The 22378-nt window shown below is 32.7% G+C and overlaps 3 protein-coding genes across 3 annotated transcripts; 1 reads left to right on the top strand and 2 right to left on the bottom strand.

The window, feature by feature from the left end:
* Positions 1-3733: 3733 nt before the first annotated feature.
* LOC118056357 (probable rRNA-processing protein EBP2 homolog) lies at positions 3734-5480 on the bottom strand. The gene is made up of 2 exons (XM_035068538.2): positions 5412-5480; positions 3734-4802 (listed from the first exon to the last, which is right to left on the bottom strand). The coding sequence occupies exon 2, from the start codon at positions 4791-4793 to the stop codon at positions 3891-3893; it is 903 nt and encodes a 300-aa protein (XP_034924429.1). The 5' UTR covers positions 4794-4802; positions 5412-5480; the 3' UTR covers positions 3734-3890.
* Positions 5481-6707: 1227 nt separating this feature from the next.
* LOC118056356 (enolase) lies at positions 6708-10485 on the top strand. The gene is made up of 17 exons (XM_035068537.2): positions 6708-6870; positions 7345-7408; positions 7522-7586; positions 7685-7732; positions 7822-7908; positions 8032-8112; positions 8203-8304; positions 8390-8470; positions 8562-8636; positions 8770-8832; positions 8908-8988; positions 9105-9299; positions 9428-9478; positions 9574-9662; positions 9747-9798; positions 9985-10041; positions 10168-10485. The coding sequence occupies exons 1-17, from the start codon at positions 6805-6807 to the stop codon at positions 10246-10248; spliced, it is 1338 nt and encodes a 445-aa protein (XP_034924428.1). The 5' UTR covers positions 6708-6804; the 3' UTR covers positions 10249-10485.
* A 1647-nt stretch (positions 10486-12132) lies between these two features.
* On the bottom strand, positions 12133-16966 carry LOC118056355 (peptidyl-prolyl cis-trans isomerase FKBP53). Its single transcript, XM_035068536.2, has 11 exons — positions 16831-16966; positions 16327-16400; positions 15870-16102; positions 15575-15714; positions 14755-15121; positions 14417-14587; positions 13761-14034; positions 13034-13121; positions 12911-12952; positions 12778-12826; positions 12133-12514 (listed from the first exon to the last, which is right to left on the bottom strand). The coding sequence occupies exons 1-11, from the start codon at positions 16841-16843 to the stop codon at positions 12433-12435; spliced, it is 1533 nt and encodes a 510-aa protein (XP_034924427.1). The 5' UTR covers positions 16844-16966; the 3' UTR covers positions 12133-12432.
* Positions 16967-22378: the final 5412 nt, after the last annotated feature.

Here is a 22378-nt window from a genome sequence, read left to right as displayed (position 1 = left end):
CTTTTATTTTTTATTTTTTTATATATTTTCCCTACTTTATTTATTTTCCCACCCTTTTCCTGGAAAGCCCTAATTTAATTTCCATTGAAGAAATTTTGCATCACCTCTAATTTTTATTTTTATTTTTTGCAAATTTTTATCTATGATTTTTTAAACTTTGATGTTAATTTTCACTAACACAAAAAACCCACCATTGAAGATCTGAGTATGCCTCTGATGGAACCAGCATTGTCAGTTGTCACCAATGCCAATATCATCCTCTATTCTGCTTATCGAAGACTATTCTGCATGGAAACGTGGTAGACAACATAATTATGAACATGAGAGCACAGGTTAAAAGAACAAAAAAGATCAGTTCTAGTTATTAATGTTGTTATAAATTTTGAATCTTTGAAGGTTTAGATTTAGTTACGGTTAATTGTTATGTTTTTTTAGAATATTGTTTTAATGTTTTTCTGTTACATTTAGGAATCATGAATTCATGATATTTTGTTAAATCATTTGAGTTGGTTATAACTGATGGTGTGCTTTTTGATGTTTATAATGTTTTTATACATGGTTGGTTGTGTTTGTGTAGTGAATCTAAAATGATTCTTGGTTTATCAATAGTGTGTGTGTCTATATATATATATATATATATCCATCGATTTTAAATTAAATATATATTCGAGTTAGATTGATATCCATCGATTTTAGATTAAATTATCGTTTATATCCAAAACATACAATGTAATAATCCCGGTCCAAATCACAGGAGGTATTATTTGTTTCAACCGCATGATCTCATAGACATCTCATAGGTATAAAGCAGTGATCATGTGTCTATAAACCAGTTTAGATGATGCATTTATCAACCTATGATCATTGGAGTCATGATGTCAAGGGAACCGGACATGTTCCATTGGAGTATTTTCAAGATAAGCACAGAAATTGTAGTATTGTAAAGGGAACCGGACACAAATCTTGATTGAGACTTCTTCAAAAGAAAATCTCGATACAGATCCAAATAAAAACAAGATTTTAAAAAAAGTGGGGGTTAGGTCTTAAATCCTTGTCAAAGAAAACTATATTGACTTTGCCTTCTTCACTTAGTGGTGTGGTGTGATGTAACTTTATTTGGAGTTGCATAATCTAAAGTTTTATTATCGCTTGAAGTTCTTGGTAGGTTCTCTAGCCATGCACTTGCCTTTGTCTATGGATAGTTGAGTAGACGAATGATCTCTTCCACAGGAATAAAAAAGAACCCAAATGCTACTTTTCTTTGTACCCTTTGTCCACACTTTATTTATCCATGTGCCCTTTGGATAAAATTGATTAATCAGGCATATGATGGCCACTGGAAACTTATATGATCATTAATTTCAGGACCCGTGGGATTAGTCGAGGTGCGCGGCCCGGACACCCACGTTAATAAAAAAAAAAATGATTAATCAGGCTTTCAATTGTTAAAAATGATTCAAAGTCTTCATGCTTAAAACAAAGAATTGTGCCCTTTCCATGGCTTAATCCACCTTTTCAATGCCTGTTTAGCCCTTATCCATGCTCAAGAGAATCGCAGTCAACCTTTCTGTTGTTTATTTGATAATTCTAAAGGGTTGAACCAGCTATCCGCGGGTTGGCGGGACGACTCATTAGCCAGGGCCTTGAACTGCTCGGACCGACTCTGACAACTACGAAAATCACTGGAGTTTGCTGATTGTTTTCATAAGTGGCTCACACGTAAATGCTAAAGAAGAAATCTAAAACTTTATGTACTAAACTACTGTCCAAAACATAGGAAAGGCAGTAAAGAAATTGCAATGGAACAGTAGTTTTCATTTTCTGAACAGTGAGTTTTTGTAATATTGCTTTCAAACAGTACAATCAAGATCTTCTCAGTGAGTTTGTCATCGTTATTCGATTATGTACAGAGCTGGAAAGATGATGACCATAACAAACTCTAGCAGTGTCACGTTTCTAAGTTATGGGCCAACCATTCAGAAACTCCTATCAGGTTATTTTTAGGCTAAACATGATGCCTTGATGATTCTGTCCTCCATCCATGATTGATTTTGTTGATAAATTCTTCAGATCTTCTCCTCAGCTCATCATCTTCATCTCCGTATCCATCTTCTCCATCGTCTTCGTCACCGTCGCCGGTGGGTTCTTCCTGGGTGATTGACACATTCCTGTCATCTATTGATATCTCGTTTCCATCAAGTGAAGAAGGCTTAGCCAGGATATTGTCTTTCACCTTTGTGTGTGTGTTGTTGACCACTGACCTGGGAAATTCCCTTTCTTGATCAAAGTTGAAGACAGGTTTTGAGCCCATGAGGATCATGACAATGATCAAATTGCAAAAGCAGAAGATCACAAAAGAATTGGAAGCAGCCTGAGCGATCAATTCCAGTGTAGACTCAAACATGGTTCTGAAAACTAGGGAGAAATCAAAGGATATGGAGTCGACAAAAACCTGGAGGGAGAAGGTGTTGTCGGGAGGAAAAGAGCCACGCCCTTTTAAAGCCCTGTATTGAGAGGCTAAAAAGAGTTCAGAGGAAGCTTTTTGTAGCAAAAGTTAAGGGCTACAAATATAATGGGAAATGAAATATTATATGCTTTTATTTAATCAGTAATGTATCAGTGTATTCTGGGAAGCTTCTTGCCAACGAGTATGTGGGCCTTCTCTTTACCAAACAAGAACAGCACATGGAACCATTGATCAGCTTCTCATGCACTCTAATGTCACCCTATTGACATCACCAGACTCTTAAATTGTGTTTTTCCTTTTATTTTTCATTTTTGAGTCTGTCAGTTTCTCTTTTCAAATTGTTTTTCATTAAAAAAACATTAAATTTATGTCCTTTTATGTCTTTCCCATGATGTTCTAATTTTAAAAATCTAAAAAATAATTATTTTGATGGATGATGATAATTCACAATGGTGCCCATGCACATTTAGGTGGAGGATTTAATTCTATTAATTATTGGCCATGGACAATGAGCAGTACTTTTGATGACATGATATGATGCTACTAATAAATAGAGTGAAAAGAAACTTTACCAGTCACTCTTCAGCTTGTTGGATGACGCAAAATCAAACAGCTGTGATTTTTAGGTGGAAAGATGTTCGCTCATTTGTTTGAAAAATCTGCCTACAAATGAGGCTCAAGGAGGAAAAGTTAATACACGTAGCAACCGCACCCATAGTCTAGACTCATCTAACTGTTAACACTTCTCACCGACAACAACAGTAGCAACACAAGAACTGAGAAAAACACTAGCAGCTGATAATTATGAAGCTAAAGAGACCTGGGATTTCTTAGGGTTGACTTGTTAAAACACGTTGTGAGCATGTGCATTAATCAAGGACGCTGGTACAGAGAATTATTGAAATCTGATTCAAGATTGCTCACCAACTGCGGATGATTTTCATTGGATACAGGTAAAAAAAAGGAACAAGGTGAGATGTATTGTGATGGATGGGATGAAAACGATAAAAGGTTAACTGCCAAGGAAGCAGGCCTTGATTGTTTTTACATGAAACAGACGGCAAATTTCAGTGACAATAGCATGCCCAAACTGGATAATGAAAGAGGAATTTTATGAAGCTGCAACGCAGGATAGGCAGGAACCGTGTAAGACTAGATGAAATTCAAGGGCTTGAATGTAATGTAATGACATATCGATTGAGATAGAATGATAATAGAAAATCATGATTCCATACCGGGATCTGGACAGAATCACCATAGAAAGTGTAAAGGAAATTAGTACTTCAATCAAACAAGCTTAAAGATTACACTAATTAGAGGGAAAAAAGGGATAAGCTCAAAACCCTATTACAAGCCCTTCCAGAAACAATTGCAAAGAGTTGTAGCAGTAGTCTTTAGCAAAGCAAAATCAAAAAACAGTTTATCACCTCTTCCTTTTCTTATTTCCGGCAGCACTGCCTTTCTTGGAGCCTCTAAAATCATCAGTGGTGTCAGCAGTGTTCTGCTTCTTTAAACCTTTCCTCCCTCCAAATCCAAATTTGGAATCCCTTGATTCCCTCTTGAATTTTTTCTTTTCTGGTCCGTTTTTCCCCTTCTTCCAAGGTTGTCTCCCCTTCCCTCCAGACCGATCTCCTGGAGAAACCCCTGGCCTCTTCTTGTTCGACCTTTCAAACACTTTTCCATCTTCAAAGGGCATATCCAACTCACCATCCTTGTCGCCTCCAGCAAACCCACTTTGTTTCCTCTGTTTCCTCCAGTTCTTAACAGTCTCTATCGCTGCCTTTTTCTGTGCATTTCTCTCTTTCTGCTTCTGGGCCTGAACCTCTTTAGCTAGTTTCTTAGACTCTCTAGCTTTCCTTCTCTCCTCAGCCTCCTCAATGCTTCTCTTCTCTGCCAAAAGCCGGCCCTTCACTTTCTCCATATGAGTATCCGACTTCGACATCTCAGCATAATAATCAGGAGGCCTAAGAAAAGGAATCCCCATCGTCTCCAGCTTAGCGTATGCCTGCCTTGTTCCCTCTAAGGCTTGTGTGTAAAAAGCAAGCTCTCTAGTCAGGTCATCATTCACGTCCACCTCTTGCTCTTGATTGAAGTCAATCACAAGTTTGTGGATCCATCCAACATTCTCTGGCCAACTAATATCTTGAAGTTTGTCAGCAAGACCATCTCTATTGAATATAGCATTTTTTGATGGTTCAGGCAACTTCACATCTTCATCCTCCGATTCTGACTCAGATCCAGACATTTTTCCATCAAGATTATCCAATTCATCATCTGTCATCAGCTTCTCGTCAGACAGGGTAGATTCTTCTTTGTTTACCACCATTATACAAACCTATCACAATCCAAAACCGAATTACAATTAAAAAGCACACCAATATCTACTCAAGCATGAAAATAGCAGATATTACTCATGGATATCAATACATAAACTCAAAATTAAGCTAAAAAAGGTACCAAAGAATAACACAGTGACAAGTTCTCCTCAATCAAATTGAATTCAGATACTACTACAAAGTAAATTGGAGCTGGTATACAACCCCGGATAAAGCAAACCACCAAAAAACACAAAACTCAGATTGGCTCAACAAATCATGATTAGATAATCCAATTTAAATACTTAACCACCAAGAAAAACCCTTAATTTATGCAATAAAATTCACACTAAATTGATAACAAGACCATCAAACAAATACAGACAGAGCCTAAAATCAACAAACTCTAATGACTGAATTCAAAATTCTTCAAACCCAGATGCTATTTTAGCATAAAGTTTATAACTTTCAGCATAAAGAAGCCAAAACACTACTTAAAGCGAAAAATCGAAGATGCAGAAAACGGAGCCATTATAAACAAAAGCAAGCTGTTTCGATATAGGAAAAATAAAAGGTAGCTTGAAAGAAATTAAGCAGGTTAGGTTTAGAGAGAAGGAGAAACAATTTACCTTGTTAGAGAGTGAGGGAAGCTGAGATTCGTTGAGAAGAAGATTATATTGTAGAAACTGCAACCTAATAGGGTAGCAAGAAGAAGCCTGAGTAAAACCCTAAACCCTAATTTGACAGGGCTGACCTGGGCCTTAGCCCAAACCATGTACGATTTAATGGGCCCAAGATGAGCCTTACATGCGGTCTTGAAATTTTTGGTCACGAAGTGTTGTGTTGTTTTAGAAAGTAGTTGATATTAGGGTGATTAAATTAATTAAACTATCCATAATATTTATAATAACCGACTCGAAATTAATTAAAACTAAAATGTTTATTGAATTTTCTAGATAATTTTAATTATAAACTAAAAACTCATTAAATCAAAGTTCAATAAAAAAAATAACCCAACACAACACTCTTTAATTTAAATTAAATTTATTTTTTTTAATAAATTTAAAGTCAAACTGATATTAAATTTTTTATTTAGTTTATTTTAATTTTTTTAAAAAAATAAATAAATATTTTGATCCATCTTGATATTTTCAGGCCTTTTTCTAATTATAATCTTTCAGTCCAAAATATTTTTTATGATAAATTCTATGGTATAAAGCTTTTATTTAGCAATGAAATGCTGAGTAAGCACTTTTAACCCCTAAATTATTGATTTAAAGCTTTTTTTTTTTCATGGGATGGCTAATGGGGGATGTTAATTTTGCAACGGCAGTAGGTTACATGTTTTTAATTATATTAATTGTATTTAGTTGTGTTTTAAAAATATATTTATTTTAAAAAATACTAAATTGATATTTTTTAATATTTTTTTAATATTTTTAATATATTAAAAAAAATTAATTTATTTCCAAGTCAAATCACCTTTAAAAATTATTAAGCAACGTAATTCCAAACACGCTTACTGAGATATATTATTCCACCAAATTTATTTAAAAACTACGTCGTTTTACCAAAAAAAAATTAGAACTATAAACACCCTTTCTTTTGCAGGACTTTTGTCGGCTGGGATGCCTTCCCTTCCAAGTGGGCAGATAAAAAACAAGGGGCGGGCGCCGCGCCCATGACAGCCCACAGTAAATCTTCAACTTCTTACTTTACGAATTTTCAAACAAAAAATGCCCCGCATATTCCCATTGGATGCAAGACCCCTGCCGTCTATTGGGCCCCACTCAACCATAAAGAGCCACGTCTCACGTGATCGAGAAACCAATCAAACCATCCACATCAGATCTCGCCTTCAACGGTTTTGATCTTACGTCCCGTGGATTTTTCCCCACGTTAGGACTCCAATCAATAAAACCCACTTACGCCCTAGTTTGAGCATCTCTGTGACTGTCTCAGGAAAAAGAACAGAAAAGAGAAACCTCAGGATCATCGAAGTGTTGGAACATCAGATCAACAATGGTAACGATCAAGGCTGTTAAAGCTCGTCAAATTTTTGACAGTCGTGGAAATCCCACCGTTGAAGTAAGTCTTTCTCGATTCAATTTTAGTCATCCAATGATAACCCGTCATTTTTCTCTGTCACTTTCGATGTGTTCTTTTGTTTTGTACCTCGGTTTTTCATGTTTAATGTTATGTTTGGATGTTAAGAAAAAGTTGGGCAGATAAAATCTTCAGTTTTGATATTTTCTTGGTAATAAAAGAGGAAGCTTTGATGCAAATGCGTTATTGAGATGTTTTGGGATTTCTGTTTTTTTGCTGGCAGTTTCTGTTGTTCTGATCCTTGTTTTTTAAAGTTTGATGTTTGGTTTGGATGTTAAGAAAAACTGGGTCAGAGAGAAAGTTTGGTTTTGATGCTTTTTTGGGAATAAAAGAGGAAGCTTTAGTGGAAAGCATAACTGGGATTTGATTTTTGTTGTCCGTGCTTTCGTTTTGTTGGTGGTTTCTTGTGTGTGTTTTTTTAGCTGATGAAGTGGTGGGTTTTAAAATAATAAACAGGCTGATATTTTGCTCTCTGATGGAACCTATGCTAGAGCTGCCGTTCCAAGTGGTGCTTCCACTGGTAAAGATTATTACTTTTTGTGTATTTCACAAGTTTCTGTTCAAGATTTATGTGGTATGTATGTATGACTGTTTACTTGATCCAGATCTGATTTTGTGTATGTGTGTAAAAAGGTGTATATGAAGCTTTAGAGTTGAGAGATGGAGGATCAGATTATCTTGGGAAAGGTGTACTTAAGGTATATGCAGATCATGTTCTTATGTTCTCGAGTATATTGGCCGTACTGGCTATTGAGATTGTTTCTTAATTTTCTTTTTGTGTCGTGATAATTTTCAGGCTGTAGGGAATGTCAATTCTATCATTGGACCAGCCTTGATTGGCAAGGTAGTATATGGAAATTCAATTTTTTATTTTCATTAAACATGTCTTCAATCGCAAACAGTGATTGATGATTGATGTGGGTTTTCTTACAGGACCCAACAGAGCAGGTTCAAATCGATAATTTCATGGTACAAGAGCTGGATGGAACTGTTAATGAATGGGGTTGGTGCAAACAGAAGGTTTGTTTAATTTCTCATCTCATCAACATTCTATTTTGGTCGTTGAGAATCATTTGTTTAATCTGTTAATGGCTGGTAACTTATATTCTGATTGAGACTCCCCCTTTTTTTTAATTATTCCAGCTCGGAGCAAATGCTATATTGGCAGTGTCACTTGCTGTCTGCAAAGCAGGTGCAATGGTTAAGAAGATCCCTCTTTACCAGGTATATATGCTGTGCTAGTATAGTCTGCTGTTCTATTGTTTCATTGTAATCCTTAATGGGTTCATTGTTGTGATATCATTTATCTTGCAGCACATTGCAAATCTTGCTGGAAACAAGACCTTGGTTTTGCCAGTACCTGCATTCAATGTCATCAATGGAGGTTCCCATGCTGGAAATAAACTGGCAATGCAGGTAATTTTGATGACAACTCACACGTGGTTAAATGGCTTTTCCCTTTTTATTTTGGTGCTTGCCTTTAACATTTGTCTTTCAACAGGAATTCATGATTCTCCCTGTTGGAGCATCATCTTTCAAGGAAGCCATGAAAATGGGTGTAGAAGTGTATCATCACCTGAAGGTAATTTTATGGTTCTTAAAACTTTATTCTCTTTTATGTTCAATTCAAATTACCACTGGCTTATATTGTAACTTCTTGCATGTACATACAGTCTGTGATTAAGAAGAAGTATGGACAAGATGCCACCAATGTTGGTGATGAAGGTGGCTTTGCTCCTAATATTCAGGTTTGTTAATGCTACTAGCTACCTGTTCATGTTCTAATTGTTGCATTGGAACTGCTAGGTCTTGCTGGTTATCAATTGGGTTTGAATTAAACTGGGCAAGTAGTGGTAAACTTGAACCGTGTCTTGTGTGTAGGAAAACAAAGAGGGTCTTGAACTGCTCAAGACAGCGATAGCCAAAGCTGGATATACTGGAAAGGTTGGTGTCCTTTCTGATGTTACCGTGCTTTATCATTCTCTTGTAATCAAATTAATTTTCTGTGTCTCATGCTAGGTTGTGATTGGGATGGATGTTGCTGCGTCAGAGTTTTATAATGACAAGGACAAGACCTATGATTTGAATTTCAAGGAAGAGGTAATCACATGTTTGACAACCAAATGCTTCTTTGTGCCTGGCTTAGAATGATTGCATTCTATTTAGAAGGTTGGATTTAAACTTGTGACTCTAAGCCTATTATCTATCTGTCTCAGAACAATGATGGATCACAGAAGATATCTGGAGACAGTCTAAAGAATGTATACAAGTCATTTGTGGCTGATTATCCAATTGTGTCCATCGAGGATCCATTTGATCAAGATGATTGGGAACACTATGCTAAGATGACTGGTGAAGTTGGTGAACAGGTGCAAATTGTTGGTGATGATCTACTTGTCACAAACCCCAAGGTGATTCTGGGAGCTAGTTTAAAATATTAACCTCGGGGCATTAATGCTCAGCTTTGTATAATGTATGATGAGGTAAGCACATTTTCATATTGATTGGGCTTATAATTAAATGTTTGATTTTGTTGCAGCGTGTGGAGAAAGCAATTAAGGAGAAGTCCTGCAATGCCCTTCTATTGAAGGTAGTATCAACAAAAAAATTTATTTTAGACGAGGCATCCTATTATATTGGAGCTACCAACTCTGAACAGTTTTACCTTCTTACACAATTTATCAGGTGAATCAAATTGGTTCTGTAACTGAAAGTATTGAAGCTGTGAAAATGTCTAAACATGCTGGCTGGGGTGTCATGGCAAGCCACAGAAGGTACATCCTTGTTTTTTTGTGGCTTTGATTATTTACTTTTCCACCTATGAATATTTCTAAAATGGTCCACCTTGTTCCTTGCAGTGGTGAAACTGAGGATACTTTCATTGCAGACCTTTCAGTTGGATTGTCTACTGTAAGTACTAGGGCATTTCCCAAGTTCTTGCTGTTTTTGTTTTTTACCTTGCCAAATTATGTGCTCTTGTTATTTTGACTCCAATCAAAATTTTTGGAGCGCGAGTTGGATATGTTGATGTATTGTTAGACTGTTGCTGGAGGCTTGATCTGATGTTTACCCTCTTTTCTTCCTTCTTCACAACAGGGACAGATCAAGACTGGAGCTCCTTGCAGATCAGAACGCCTTGCAAAATACAACCAGGTAGATGGAAATGTCTTTCAACTCTTGACCATCAAGAAGTGTTTTTATCATCTCTTGCCTTCTCTCAACTCTGCGAACTGAACTAATGGTGATTGACCCCCCCCCCTGGTATTTTTCTAACTGCAGCTTCTCAGGATAGAGGAAGAGCTGGGATCTGCAGCAGTATATGCAGGAGCAAAATTCAGGGCACCGGTTGAACCTTACTAAAGCATCACCAGTCTTACTGAGTAATTCAGTACCTCTAAATAAGCTCTCGAGCTTTGTGCTTGTACTTTGCAGCATATTAGTTTTTGCTTGGTAGTGAAGGATGTTTTTGCCATCGCGGCTAGTTACTTGCATTACCTGAGGGCGTGAGTTCTGGACGTTTCCCAGTGCTGGTTTTTGTTTTGATTGTTATTAATAATAATATGCTTGAACTGTGAGTTATCACAGAAGTTTTGAGTATGTTCAAGTTCTAACAACATGTTTTCCATGACATGCCTTGCACTTTACCTCGTAAAAATCAGTTTTTAAGACTACCTTAACAAAACCATGATCTGCAGAACTAGCGACTGGATGGTTTCAAAGTTGCCTTGTTAGCTCCTATGAATATGCAGAGTGCTTTTATAAACAAGAATTTTCTGAAGGGGGGTACTGATTGTTTTTGGTGCATGGTCTGAAAATAAATAAAAAACAATTTTAAAAAGAAATGAAGATTTAGATTGTGTTTGGTATTGCTGCTGAAAAATATTTTAAAAAATTTTGAAATTTTTTTTATTTTAAAATAATATATTTTTTATGTTTTCAAATAATTTTGATATGCTGATTTTAAAAATAAATTTTTTAAAAAATAAAAGAAGTATTATTAACATGTTTTTTTAAGTAAAAAGCATTTTAATAAAAAAAATAGCAATTATATTCTTAAACATGCTTGATGCATAAAGGTCACACAATAAAAAAAAAAAATTTAAAAAATAATGAAGAAAATTTTAAATTTTAATTATTTTATAATGAGATAATAATAAAAAAAAAAAACTGACTATCTATTTTTATATAGTGGTGCATGTGGGTCGATGGATTGATTCATATTAAGTAACAATTGAATTAAGTAAAAATCCCTAGTAAAATCTGGTCAACTTATTAGATTGCAAAATTTGGATAGAGATTTATTTTTTTCATATGTATTTTTTTTTCTAATTAGATAATCTTAAAAGCTGGTTATTAACCATATTCAAAGTTCATTATATAAATATTATAAGAATGTTTTATTTTTTTAATATGAAATTTAAAGTCTTTTATTATATATACTCCATGTTTGCAAGAATTTTTTTTTTCAATGTATTATAAAAAAAATTTAATTTAAATATTTCAACTTAAAATGATAACATAGTATCTTTTCAATGTGAAATAAAAAATCTTTTAAACTTTATTTTTTACAATATATATAGTTTATATTCATATGAATTATTTTTTAATTTTTTCTTACGAAAAATTAAAACTTCAAATATTTTTAAAAAAATTTCTAGATTGAATCAAATTAACTAGGATCAATCCATATAACCTGAAACCTAGCTTCTTAGGTCTTCAAATCATATTTAATAACTATATGTCCGTAACTATAGTAAATAATAAAGGTGTACTGTGATAGCAGTTAATTTGAATTTTATTCTAGCATTTGAACATAAGAAATTGTAATAGAGACCCTAAACTTTTATCATTTGAAACTCCTCATGTGGTAAATAAAATGATACCCCACTCATGACACCGTTGGTCTGTCGCCCTGAAGTGCCCTTTAAAATTGTTCTTAATTATATATGGCTTTACGTATATATATCAAAAGGGTTGGGAAATAAGTGTGCAAGGATACTACTGATTAAGAAACATTACTAACCGCATATGAATCCTACATGATTAAAAATATAATTATAATTGCTTTTTAAAGTGTTTTTTATTCAGAAAAATATACCAATAATGTTATTTTATTTTTTTAAAATCATTTTTAAGATTAACATATCAAAATAATTTGAAAACATCAAAAACATATTAATTCTGAGAAAAAAAAATTTCAAATTTTATAAAAAAAACTTTTCAAACACAATCCCAAACGGGTCAAGAGAAGAAAAACGGTGGGGGGTTCTTTCTCAATGTATTAAACAATTCTTGTTACTACCGTGAAATTACAGGTTCAAAAGATAATTCACTGCTGAAACAGAATCAGCTAGTTTTTACTAAAATTTTTGCTCACAACACCCTTCTTGACACTAAAGATTATATGATGGGGGTGAGCTTGCAGTTTTGTAACACAAGCCTGCAATTAAAACACTGAGCGATCAAAAACCATGATTCTATACCCACTGGAGATTAAAGCAGCCAATGACTTCAAAAGTTGAAAAAGAGCGCATTGAAGGATGATCACCGAACGTTCACCAGCTCAACATCAAAGACAAGCCATGAGTGTGGCGGTATTTTCCCACCAGCACCCCGTTCTCCGTAACTGCATAAAATATTACAGTGAGTATACTTTGGCAGGGAAGGAAGGCTTAATAAAGAAGATTTCAACAAATTTCAAAAACCCTGCTTCAAGGGTTTAACGGATGGACCCCGAAGGCAAAGAATTTGATAGTGAACTTGTGTCATGCCATGCGGGAAGCAACAGATAAGGCATTGGATTAGGTATTGTCCAAAAGTAACCATGCAGATCAAATCAAATGAACTTAGCCAGAGTGAAGAATCACTGATGTGGTAGCTATAGCTTACCCCATCGATGGTGGAATTGTGAGTCTCCTTTTGTCACCAACCCGCATGCCTGAGGGTTAACACATATAAACATGTAAATATTCGGATAATAAATTAAACATACAAGTTAATTCTTAATCATTAATATGCCTACCATTAACTCCAACATCCCATCCCTTTATGACTTGTCCGACACCTGCATTATCACATGAAAGTAATTTGATCATCACAAAATCAAGTATTTGTTATCCATTGACTACAGTCCAAATTGTGGTACCTAGGCGGAATTTAAAGGGAGCTCTTCCGACATTAGAGTCAAATATCTTGTCATTCTTCTTCAGCTTACCGATGTAGTGCACACTGACCTGAAACTCAAAAAAACAGATAGTTTCAGTCGATTGAACAACCTTTTGCATTCTGTTAACCAATAACTTCTGGAAAAAAAACACGCCAATTAGGTTTACTGTAAATATGGGTGAACTTGCATCTTGCTTGTATGAAATCATCAACAATACAGCAAGCCAGTAACTGACAGAGGCAACTCAGTAACATGCCATATAAGGTGACAAATTTGAACATTTCAGAACTGAGTCTAGATATTCTAATGATTCAGAAAGATTTAACTCTTACAAAATTGATGAAAAAGGGAATATTGACTATCGAATCAACCCGTCTATCGGTAAAAAATAGTGGAAAATTTATTATGTATCAAAACATAGATATTTTATTGGTTCATAAGAAAAAACAACAAATTAATCAAAGATACAAGAAAAAAAACTACATTGATAAAAAGAATTTTACCAAATCTATTGTAATAAATCAAAACTAATTCAAGCACCAATTACAAAAACAGTGTGCTTAATTTTACCACAGTGAACTGATTTCCTCTATTTGGAGTGTAATGAGCATAGAAACAAAATAAATAAGCAAGTGCTTGGAAAAAAATTATGACTTTGCCTTTGCAGGCTGGTTGATCAATAGTCAAATACGAGGCAAAGAGCTACCTGACTCCCGGGAGAAGCACGTTTACCATCTGGTTTTCCCATTGATAATTCTTCAATAACCAATCCATTTGAGAAGGTTCTAGCTTGTGAAGACTTGGTTGTAGATTGCTTATCATCAGAATCCAACAAAGATTTGGCTTCACCTCCCACAGCTGAAACAGCTTGTTCCTTAGTTGTTGTTCCACTATCCTGGGTCTTCTTCTTCTTCTTTTTCTTCTTTTTTTTATCAGATGAATCTTCACCAGGCATACTACCTGCATCAGTGTCAAGGCCCCTGCAAATGGGTTCAGTAGCAACATATTTAAGTAAAAGCTAAAAACTAATACTAGCAATCAGGCTACCATAAAAGCCTCCATTCACCAATACCAGCATCCATGCATCCATTCATGTTAGAGAGAGACAGGGAGAGAGATGAAAAAATCCTAAGCCATTTCCCGTTATTGTGAACCTTTCAATGCGTGTGGTGAGATTATTTGGAGAGAAACACCAAGTTTAAAAACAGAGAGTTCACATACTTATTAAATTAGACTAGGTCCAGGCACATTTCCACATTCAATGACACATGGACACACATCATAAGAATGGACATATTTGCATCTTTGACAGGCAACAGTAACAACATTCCAAATTGCAAAATAATAGACTTTGGTTCTCACCTCTGATCGTGTTTGTTTCCATCGGTAGAATCCTGCCTTTTCACTTCCTCAGGCTTGATTTCATCTATAGAGGCATTGTTGTTCTCTTCCTTGTCATCCATTTCATCAATCTTTTCCTCTGCACCTTGTTCTCTCTGCTTCTTCTTCTTCTTCTTCTTCTTCTTTGTTTTGCTGCCATCAAAAGTCAAGAGCCACTTCAGAAGATAGGATTGACAAGTCAAATGTAAAGCAAACTCCCTGCTCTTGGAAAGTGCAGCCTAATAACACAACCAAGCTGTCCCCTAAGAAAAAATGAATATTTTTTAAAGAAAAAAACACCCATTTATGGATGGTCTCACCTTTCTGGTTGACCGTCTTCATCAATGCTTTTAACCTTTCTCTTTTTTCCAGTAGTGTCATCATTATCCTCTCTATCTATCTTCTTCTTTGTTTCTTGGGTTGTTTCCTTATCTTTTTGTCCATTTATTTCTGCTTGGGGATCCTGAACAGTAGCTTTTCTTTTTGCCGAGGAAGAAATTGGAAAACCATCTTCATCTTCACTTTCCAGAACTGAAATACCTGCATCCCTCTTAACAACAATTTGTTGTTGGGAATTGTTTTGGTCTTCCTGGTCACTTGATTGATTATTCTTCTTCTTCTTTATTCGTTTAGACTTGCCATTTTCTTTTTTAGGTTTGTCATCTTCAGTTATCTCCTCGGTTGCAACTAAAATAAGGAGCAAATTTAAGGGAAGAAAACATCTTTGGTTAGTTGCTGCCAGTAATCATAAAACTCAAATACCAAGTGTGCCAGCAAGCACATTTGACATAAATTTAAACAGCCACCAAACATTGGAAGACCACTTTTTCACTAGACGAGAACAATAGATTATGAACTCTTAGTGAAGTAAATATGATATATTGTGACAGTGCAGAAATGTTATGACATTATGTGGACAAGTTTGAGGTCAGAACTCCAATTATATGGATGCATTCTGTGGCACCAGCTCCAGACTTAATGACCACATTGGAACTAGATCAAGTATTTCATCGTACAAGTATATAGTAACAGCTTTTAAAACTCATTTAGAAGCTATATAGATCTCAAAGAAACAGAATAAGGGGAAACAAACCTTGTGAATATAAAGATGAAACATATTTAATTAAATTATCAAATTACCTCCATCACTGGGAACAGGCGAAGGGGGGTAAATTTGAAGATCATTGTCATCATCAATGAAGTCATCATCATATTCATCATCATAATCATATTCGCTGGACTCGTCTGATTCCGTGTCAGCAATAGTCTCACCCGAATCACTTAAAATTTGTAGAATTAAGAAGTAGTGAAAAAATTCAATTCAGCCAAGCAATTTTGCATTGCCTTCAAAATAACTATAATTACTTGAGGTGGGTGGGGAAAAACAACAATAACAACTAAAATACAAGCCCAGAAAAACTAGTGAAAAGGATACTATTCATATTCATCTCGGAGGTGATCTCCTTTTTCAGAATCAAAATAACCACAAAGATGAATGCTTCGTGGTCCAATCACAGAGAACGCTACCAACTCATCAGAAAATTCAAGATTCAAAGAGCAACTTTCAGCTTTCCCTGGTAGCAATGAACATAAGAAAATTGGACTCTTGTGTGCAACTGCACACTGGAGTATGCACCTTTCTTCTGACGAGCCAAGGCCCAAAGTTGCCTGAATTGTAACACGGCGCAAATCAACAACTCATGAACAGAAATGTAATTGAGAGATGATCCAGCAATATAACAACAGTCATTCCACAACAAACCAATTGTGGAAGGCCAAGACAAATTTAAACCTCAAAATATAAAAATTTATGCAATTTCACTATCTCCTTGCCATTTTAACTTTCAAAGCTCGGAAATAATAATAGAATGGATTGGCCTAGTCATACATGCCTGTGTTACCCGAAGCTTTCCTTGCACATCATCAGAGTGATAAGGGTAAGGCTTGCCTGGTTTCACTTCAATGCCTAAATAGCATATCAACACATAAAACATCAAAAACAACATTTAACGACCAGACCAATTAAAACCTCATCTCAGTATCAACATTTTAAATTCCGACAAGCTAAAAAGTCCAGAAATTAAGAACAAAAACCAACATTCAAAATCTAAAAACAGTTTTTTAAAAAAAATGTTTCCATGTTCACATTGGACATTTAAAAAAAAAAAAAAAAAAAAAAAAACCACTTTGATATCAACCTTTTAGATTCTAATAAACTTTAAAAAATCCAAATTTTACAACAAAAAGACAAACAAAGAAAGAGGGAAAAATCAGATTACGGATAAGACAATTGCCCCATGATTTCTAAGCAGCCAAACACGTCAAGAAAATGGAGTGAAGCATGAAAGGATGACAACCATTAGTTTCAGTAACTAGAAATTGATTGAAATACATACCCCAAAAGCTCATCGTTTTGTTCCTGGTTCGAAGCAGCTCTCTATCTAAAACCCTAAACGTGCCTTTACTCTTCCTTCTAAAAACCTCAGCTTCCGTGCTTTAAGAGTTTAGGCTGGTGTCAAGGGTAACACAGAAAGTTCGTGATACCGCATTGGAATGATAACACGTGTTCCTTTTTGCCCTTTCCCTGTTTTCCTATTTGTGGTGATTGGCCCATTGGAAAAAAGAAAACCCTCGGAAAAAATGGGCTTTGAACAGTGATTAAATTGGTCCATTGAGTATGTGGATGATGCTGGTGCTATTTTAATGAGGCCCATATAGACCCAGATACGAAACACATTTTGATTACATTTGTCCGACCCGGAGACTTACCCATAAAATCAATATTTATAATAAAATCATATTAAATTTTTTAGATTAACCATGATATTAAAAACTTGATCGGGTAATCAGTGAAAAAATATTTTATTGAATTCAATTAAAAATCTCATCTATATAAAAAAATTTTATTAATATAAGTGTTTAGATTAATTTACGTTCACCTCAACTAATCTTATATGTTTTATAATTAATGATTATATAAATTTTCAGTAACTCTAAAATTTATAAGACTTCAAATAGTAGTAATTTTTACAACTTTTATTTCTCGAGTATTCAAGTCAACCACAAGTAAAAAATCTATTAAATCATAAAAAAAAAATTGGATAAAAATAACTGAAGAATTAACTACAAGCAATAAAGGAAAATACTTGAGAAACCCCACTAGTTTGCATTATTCGATTCAGTATAATAGTATTTTCACAACTTGTACATATGCTGTCATGCTTAGAGGAGTCTCATCTCATTATAATTTAACTTTATCAAAAAAAAAAAAAAATGTACAGTGAATTTAAATTTGTCGGAGACTTCACATCATTCTACAATTCTATTCAGACAAAACACTTACTTTTGAATTTTGGGTTAAATAGCAAGTTGTTCTATCACAGGAAAAAAAAAAAAAAAAAAAAAAAACAAGAAATTAATGTTACGGATGTGAATGTTTATCAAAGACACCATCAAGTGTTTGTTTTATAATTTAAAGTAAGATTAAGACTATTAAATTAATGTTTAGCTGTTTTTTTTATTGCACTTAAACCCAAAAACATCATGGTTATAAAATCTAACCTGGAAAATTAGAATAAAAAAATTTAAATCAAAACAATTTTGTTGTTTTGATGAAAAGAAAAAGTTAAGTTTCAATCGAATCGACTGAGTTTTTTTGGTTTCATGTTGACTTGTCGAATCAATCCAGATTTTACAATTATTCAAGGTAATTTATATTTGTATTTTTTTCTAAAAAAATTACTGGGTTCAAACTTTTTTTTTATTGAAAAAAAAAACCCAAATTTTCACAAGAATCGTAGTTAAAATAACTTTGGTACCGTTTATAAGTTATAACACCATAATTACATCATCCAGGAGTGCTGATTAGAATTGTTTTCCAAGCTTAGATGTATTAAATATATAAAAAAATTGCTTTGCATAATTGGAGTGTAATAACCTTTCCACTTTTTGTAATAATATATATATTCTGTATGTATTATACAAATAATTTCCGTTCCAATAGACAGTAACCCCTTCCCTTGCAAGGCTGAGTTCTTGATGGTGGCTACAGGCTAGACAATAAATAATAGTAGTAATAATAATAATAATTGCAAATGGGTTTCTTAAACTGCAAACCAGTGTAGGTATAGAGTTGCAGCCTAGAGCACACCAAGAAAAAAGAAAAAAAAAAAAAAAAAACCCTTCAAAAAGGAGGTTTGAAATTTCAATTTTTGCAGCTTGATGGGTCAGCAGCAGAATCACCAAACATAATTCAGAACGTTGGAAGATGTTTTTCTTTTGATTGAAAAGGAAAGGCAAGGAAAGTTCACAAGGTTTATTCTGATAACGTAGAATTGAAGATAGATTTTGAAAGGTATTATATTTATATCATATAGATTTGATTTTAAAGTTGGATTCCACCATCATACCCCCAGGAAAAAATTATTAATGTAAAGTTCAAATTTAAAACACATGCACATGTATGTTAATATATAATAATTTTTTCCATCTCGAAATAGTATGCTCTCTCTCAATAATGCGAAATATAATATTTTTAATTGAAAATATATTAAAATAATATTTTATTTTATATATATATATAATATTAACACGTTAAAATTATAAAAAAATAATTAAAATTTTAATTAAACATCTTTTTAAATAAAATAAATAAATAAACATTTAAAAACAAAAACCCTTTTATTTTATTTAGATCACTTTAGTGAGTGTTTGGAAACGCGGTTGCACCTGTATTTTTAAAAAAAATTAATTGTATTTTGTTAAAAAATATTATTTTGTATATTTTAAATCGTTTTGATACATTAATTTTAAAAATAAATTTTAAAAAATAAAAAAATATTATTTTAATATATTTTAATATAAAAAATAATAATAATCACACTCTAAGCATTTATAGAAAGAGAGAAGGAGAGTTGGTGGTCGACTTTATTGATTTTTTTTCCCTCTTGAACTTTACTGCTAACCACTGGCTCAATATCTCAATCGATGTCATCATGATTTGTGAGAGAGAGTTTTTTAATATACCAATAATCTTAATTTTTTATTCACTGATCGAAAATTTCATCAATCATATGATAACATGGTTAAAAAAATTCTTTATTCGTATGAAAATATAAGTTTATTTGTCATAATAAAAAAAAAAATCAATGTAACTAAAATTTTACCGCCTTCCATCCCCGTTTTAATAAATAAATAAATTTTTTTATTTGCCGGAAAACATGGACGGAATTAAAAGGGCGTGTTCATGTTTCAAAAGTAAAAGGAATACAAATAATAAAAAAGTTACGCCAGCCGAATTCTTCCTTGTTTTTTTTTTTTTTTCAAAACAAAATCCTCAAGTATAGTGATGTATTTTAAAAAGTGTAAACTTTTTTTATATATAATTAATGACCCCTACGATTAAAAAAAATCACAAAGATTTTAAAGACTCATAACATAAAATGAAAATAACATTTATATTTATATATATATTTGTGTGAGTGAAAGGAGATAAATGTTTTATTTGTGAGTTAATGAGTATGAAAAAGTGGGCACCAATCAATGGATGGATCCATGCATCCAAAGATAAAAAGCATAAGTGAACTTGAGATTCCAAATTTACCTAATAAATGGAAGTAGGGCCTTATGTATTATTAAACTTTAGGGTTAGACAACACATCTTGCTTTAGGTTAGAATGTCATGTCTTACGGTCTCAACAAAAAAAATATGCTTTTTGACTTTACATTCCTTGCTGTATTGTATCAATCATGGCATGCCATGAGGCTTCATGAATTCTTTGTTTTCATTGTTAGGGTAAATCATAATTAAAATAATTAAAAAGGTGTGGTTAACAACTAAAAGCCTTGGTATTTCATGATGTCTTGTTTGAGATTTCCGTGGATTCTGCATTTCAAAGTTTTTTTAAACAATGTTTATCTTAAAATATTAATTCAAAAATAAAAAATAAATTATTGTAATATGTTTTAAAGTAAAAAAATACTTTTTTAAAAGGCACCCTACGCTTAAAGTTTAGAATAATTAAAGGCACAAGCCTCAAATTGATGCAATGAAGCTTATCTACACTATGAGAAAAATCACACACTAGGAGATTCTATTGCTATTAGTGTTTTTGTTTGCTTTATTTACTGGTAATGTTAACTGCTTTGATAACATAGATCCCATGAGTTATCCATAGACAATTAAGTGGTGTTTTGGTGTACGATAAATATTGTGTTTTAAAGTATTTTTTTACTCAGAAAAATATTTAAATAATTTTTTTATTATTTTTTGTTAAAAAAATTATTTTTGAAATTAATATATTAAAACGATGTAAAAACATAAAAAAATTAGTTTTAAATTAAAAAAAAATTTAAATTTTTGAGAAATATGATTTCAATTGTGTTTCTAAACACAACCTTTGTCAAGTGAAAGAAATGAGATTCAATTTATCTTCATATCAAAGATTGATTCTTCCATTGTTGTTAGACTTGACTTGAAATCTAATGTGATTGAAAATTTAAGTCATGAGTTAATCTATATAAATCATAAAACAACATTATTTTAGATAAAAACATTAAAATAAAACTAAAACAATCTGATTTGGATAATTTTTTTAAAAAAATCATTATAATTAACTAAATTAAACTTCATTCGGGTTAATTTTTTAAATTACTCAAATTTAACTAATTAATATCCAAAATAATTTTAAAACAAAGTCAACCTAAGCCCAGCTCGAGAAAGGAGAATCACCAAATCAACCTACTAAGTAAATTTTAATAATTATAATTCCTACAATTTTTGTTATATATGGTTTGGAGATATTTATTTATTGACAAGATGGTAAGTTTCGATTTTAGTTAGGTGAGTCAGTTGACTATTTGATGCTGGATTCATCTCTTGACATGGAAGAAAATAAAATTGAAGCATGATTTTGCCATCATCTTCAGGTGATTAATGGCAAGTAAATTAGCTTAATTGCATCGTTCATGGCCATAATTAATGCAGAATAATTATACAAAATATTGCTTTAGAGATATGAGTTCATCCAGTGTTGTTCTTCGATTCCGACACATGCTTGAAGACAGACAACACCACAAAACTTGACCTCGTCAAGGACTTGGAGAGGGAAAAATAAATAAAAAACCCATCCCTTTTCTTTGCCCCGTGTGTCTCTGTCTCTTTTGTGGCAATAATATTCTCTTACTTGTTCCTTAAAAAATAATACTCTTTTGTAGAGGGAAAAATAAATAATATTCCTCATGTCGCACAAAATTCTTCCTTAACCATCAATAAAATCTGAACTCTTTTACTTGTTCTTTCCCTCTTGAATCTTGATAGGAACAAAAACCCTACCCATTAGTGTTCCTAGGTTTTGAGATGCTATTATTGTATTTTTACTCGGACCGACCTGAAAAAAACCTGAATTATTATGTTATTAAATCAATTTAGATTAATAATTTTGATTAAAACAAAAAGCCTGAATAAATTGGTGAGTCTCTGGCCTGAAAAAAAACTTGAGTAATCAAGTTATTAAAATAATATTATTTTAATTTTTTAATATTGATATAATTAGGCTTGGAATAGATTTAACTAGATTAATTGAATTATTAAAAACCTGATGATGTCAAATAAGTTTATCAAAATCATTATCTTATTTGATTCAATAAAAAAAAATAACTCAAGTAAAATGAGTTCTTAAGTTTAATTAAGCTGAAATTAAAAATATAAATAAAATAAAATAATATAACTAAGGAATTTAGTTGGTAATAATTCCTGTGATTTCACTTGGTATTATATTTATATATCTTCATTATAATATTTTTATAATTTTTTAAAGATGTACTTGAGACTATAATTATAGTTATTTTAAAATATATTAAAAAATTATTTTTAATATAAGTATATCAAAACAATATAATATGAAAATATTAAAAAATATATTAATTTAAAATAAAAAATAAAAT

Source organism: Populus alba, chromosome 15 (assembly GCF_005239225.2).
Source record: "Populus alba chromosome 15, ASM523922v2, whole genome shotgun sequence".
In the NCBI taxonomy this organism is placed as follows: Eukaryota; Viridiplantae; Streptophyta; class Magnoliopsida; order Malpighiales; family Salicaceae; genus Populus; species Populus alba.
The sequence above is the reverse complement of the archived record's forward strand: the minus strand, read 5'-3'. Positions and strand labels throughout refer to the sequence as shown.

Coding starts and splice junctions, on each gene's coding strand:
- LOC118056357 (XM_035068538.2), bottom strand. CDS start 4,793: ATGGTGGTAAACAAAGAAGAATCTACCCTGTCTGACGAGAAGCTGATG.
- LOC118056356 (XM_035068537.2), top strand. CDS start 6,805: ATGGTAACGATCAAGGCTGTTAAAGCTCGTCAAATTTTTGACAGTCGT. Junction 7,587..7,684: donor TTGGGAAAGGTGTACTTAAG/GTATATGCAGAT, acceptor GATAATTTTCAG/GCTGTAGGGAATGTCAATTC. Junction 8,833..8,907: donor AAGCTGGATATACTGGAAAG/GTTGGTGTCCTT, acceptor GTCTCATGCTAG/GTTGTGATTGGGATGGATGT.
- LOC118056355 (XM_035068536.2), bottom strand. Junction 16,103..16,326: donor GAAAGCTTCGGGTAACACAG/GCATGTATGACT, acceptor GTTACAATTCAG/GCAACTTTGGGCCTTGGCTC. Junction 15,122..15,574: donor GCCTGTTCCCAGTGATGGAG/GTAATTTGATAA, acceptor TCCTTATTTTAG/TTGCAACCGAGGAGATAACT.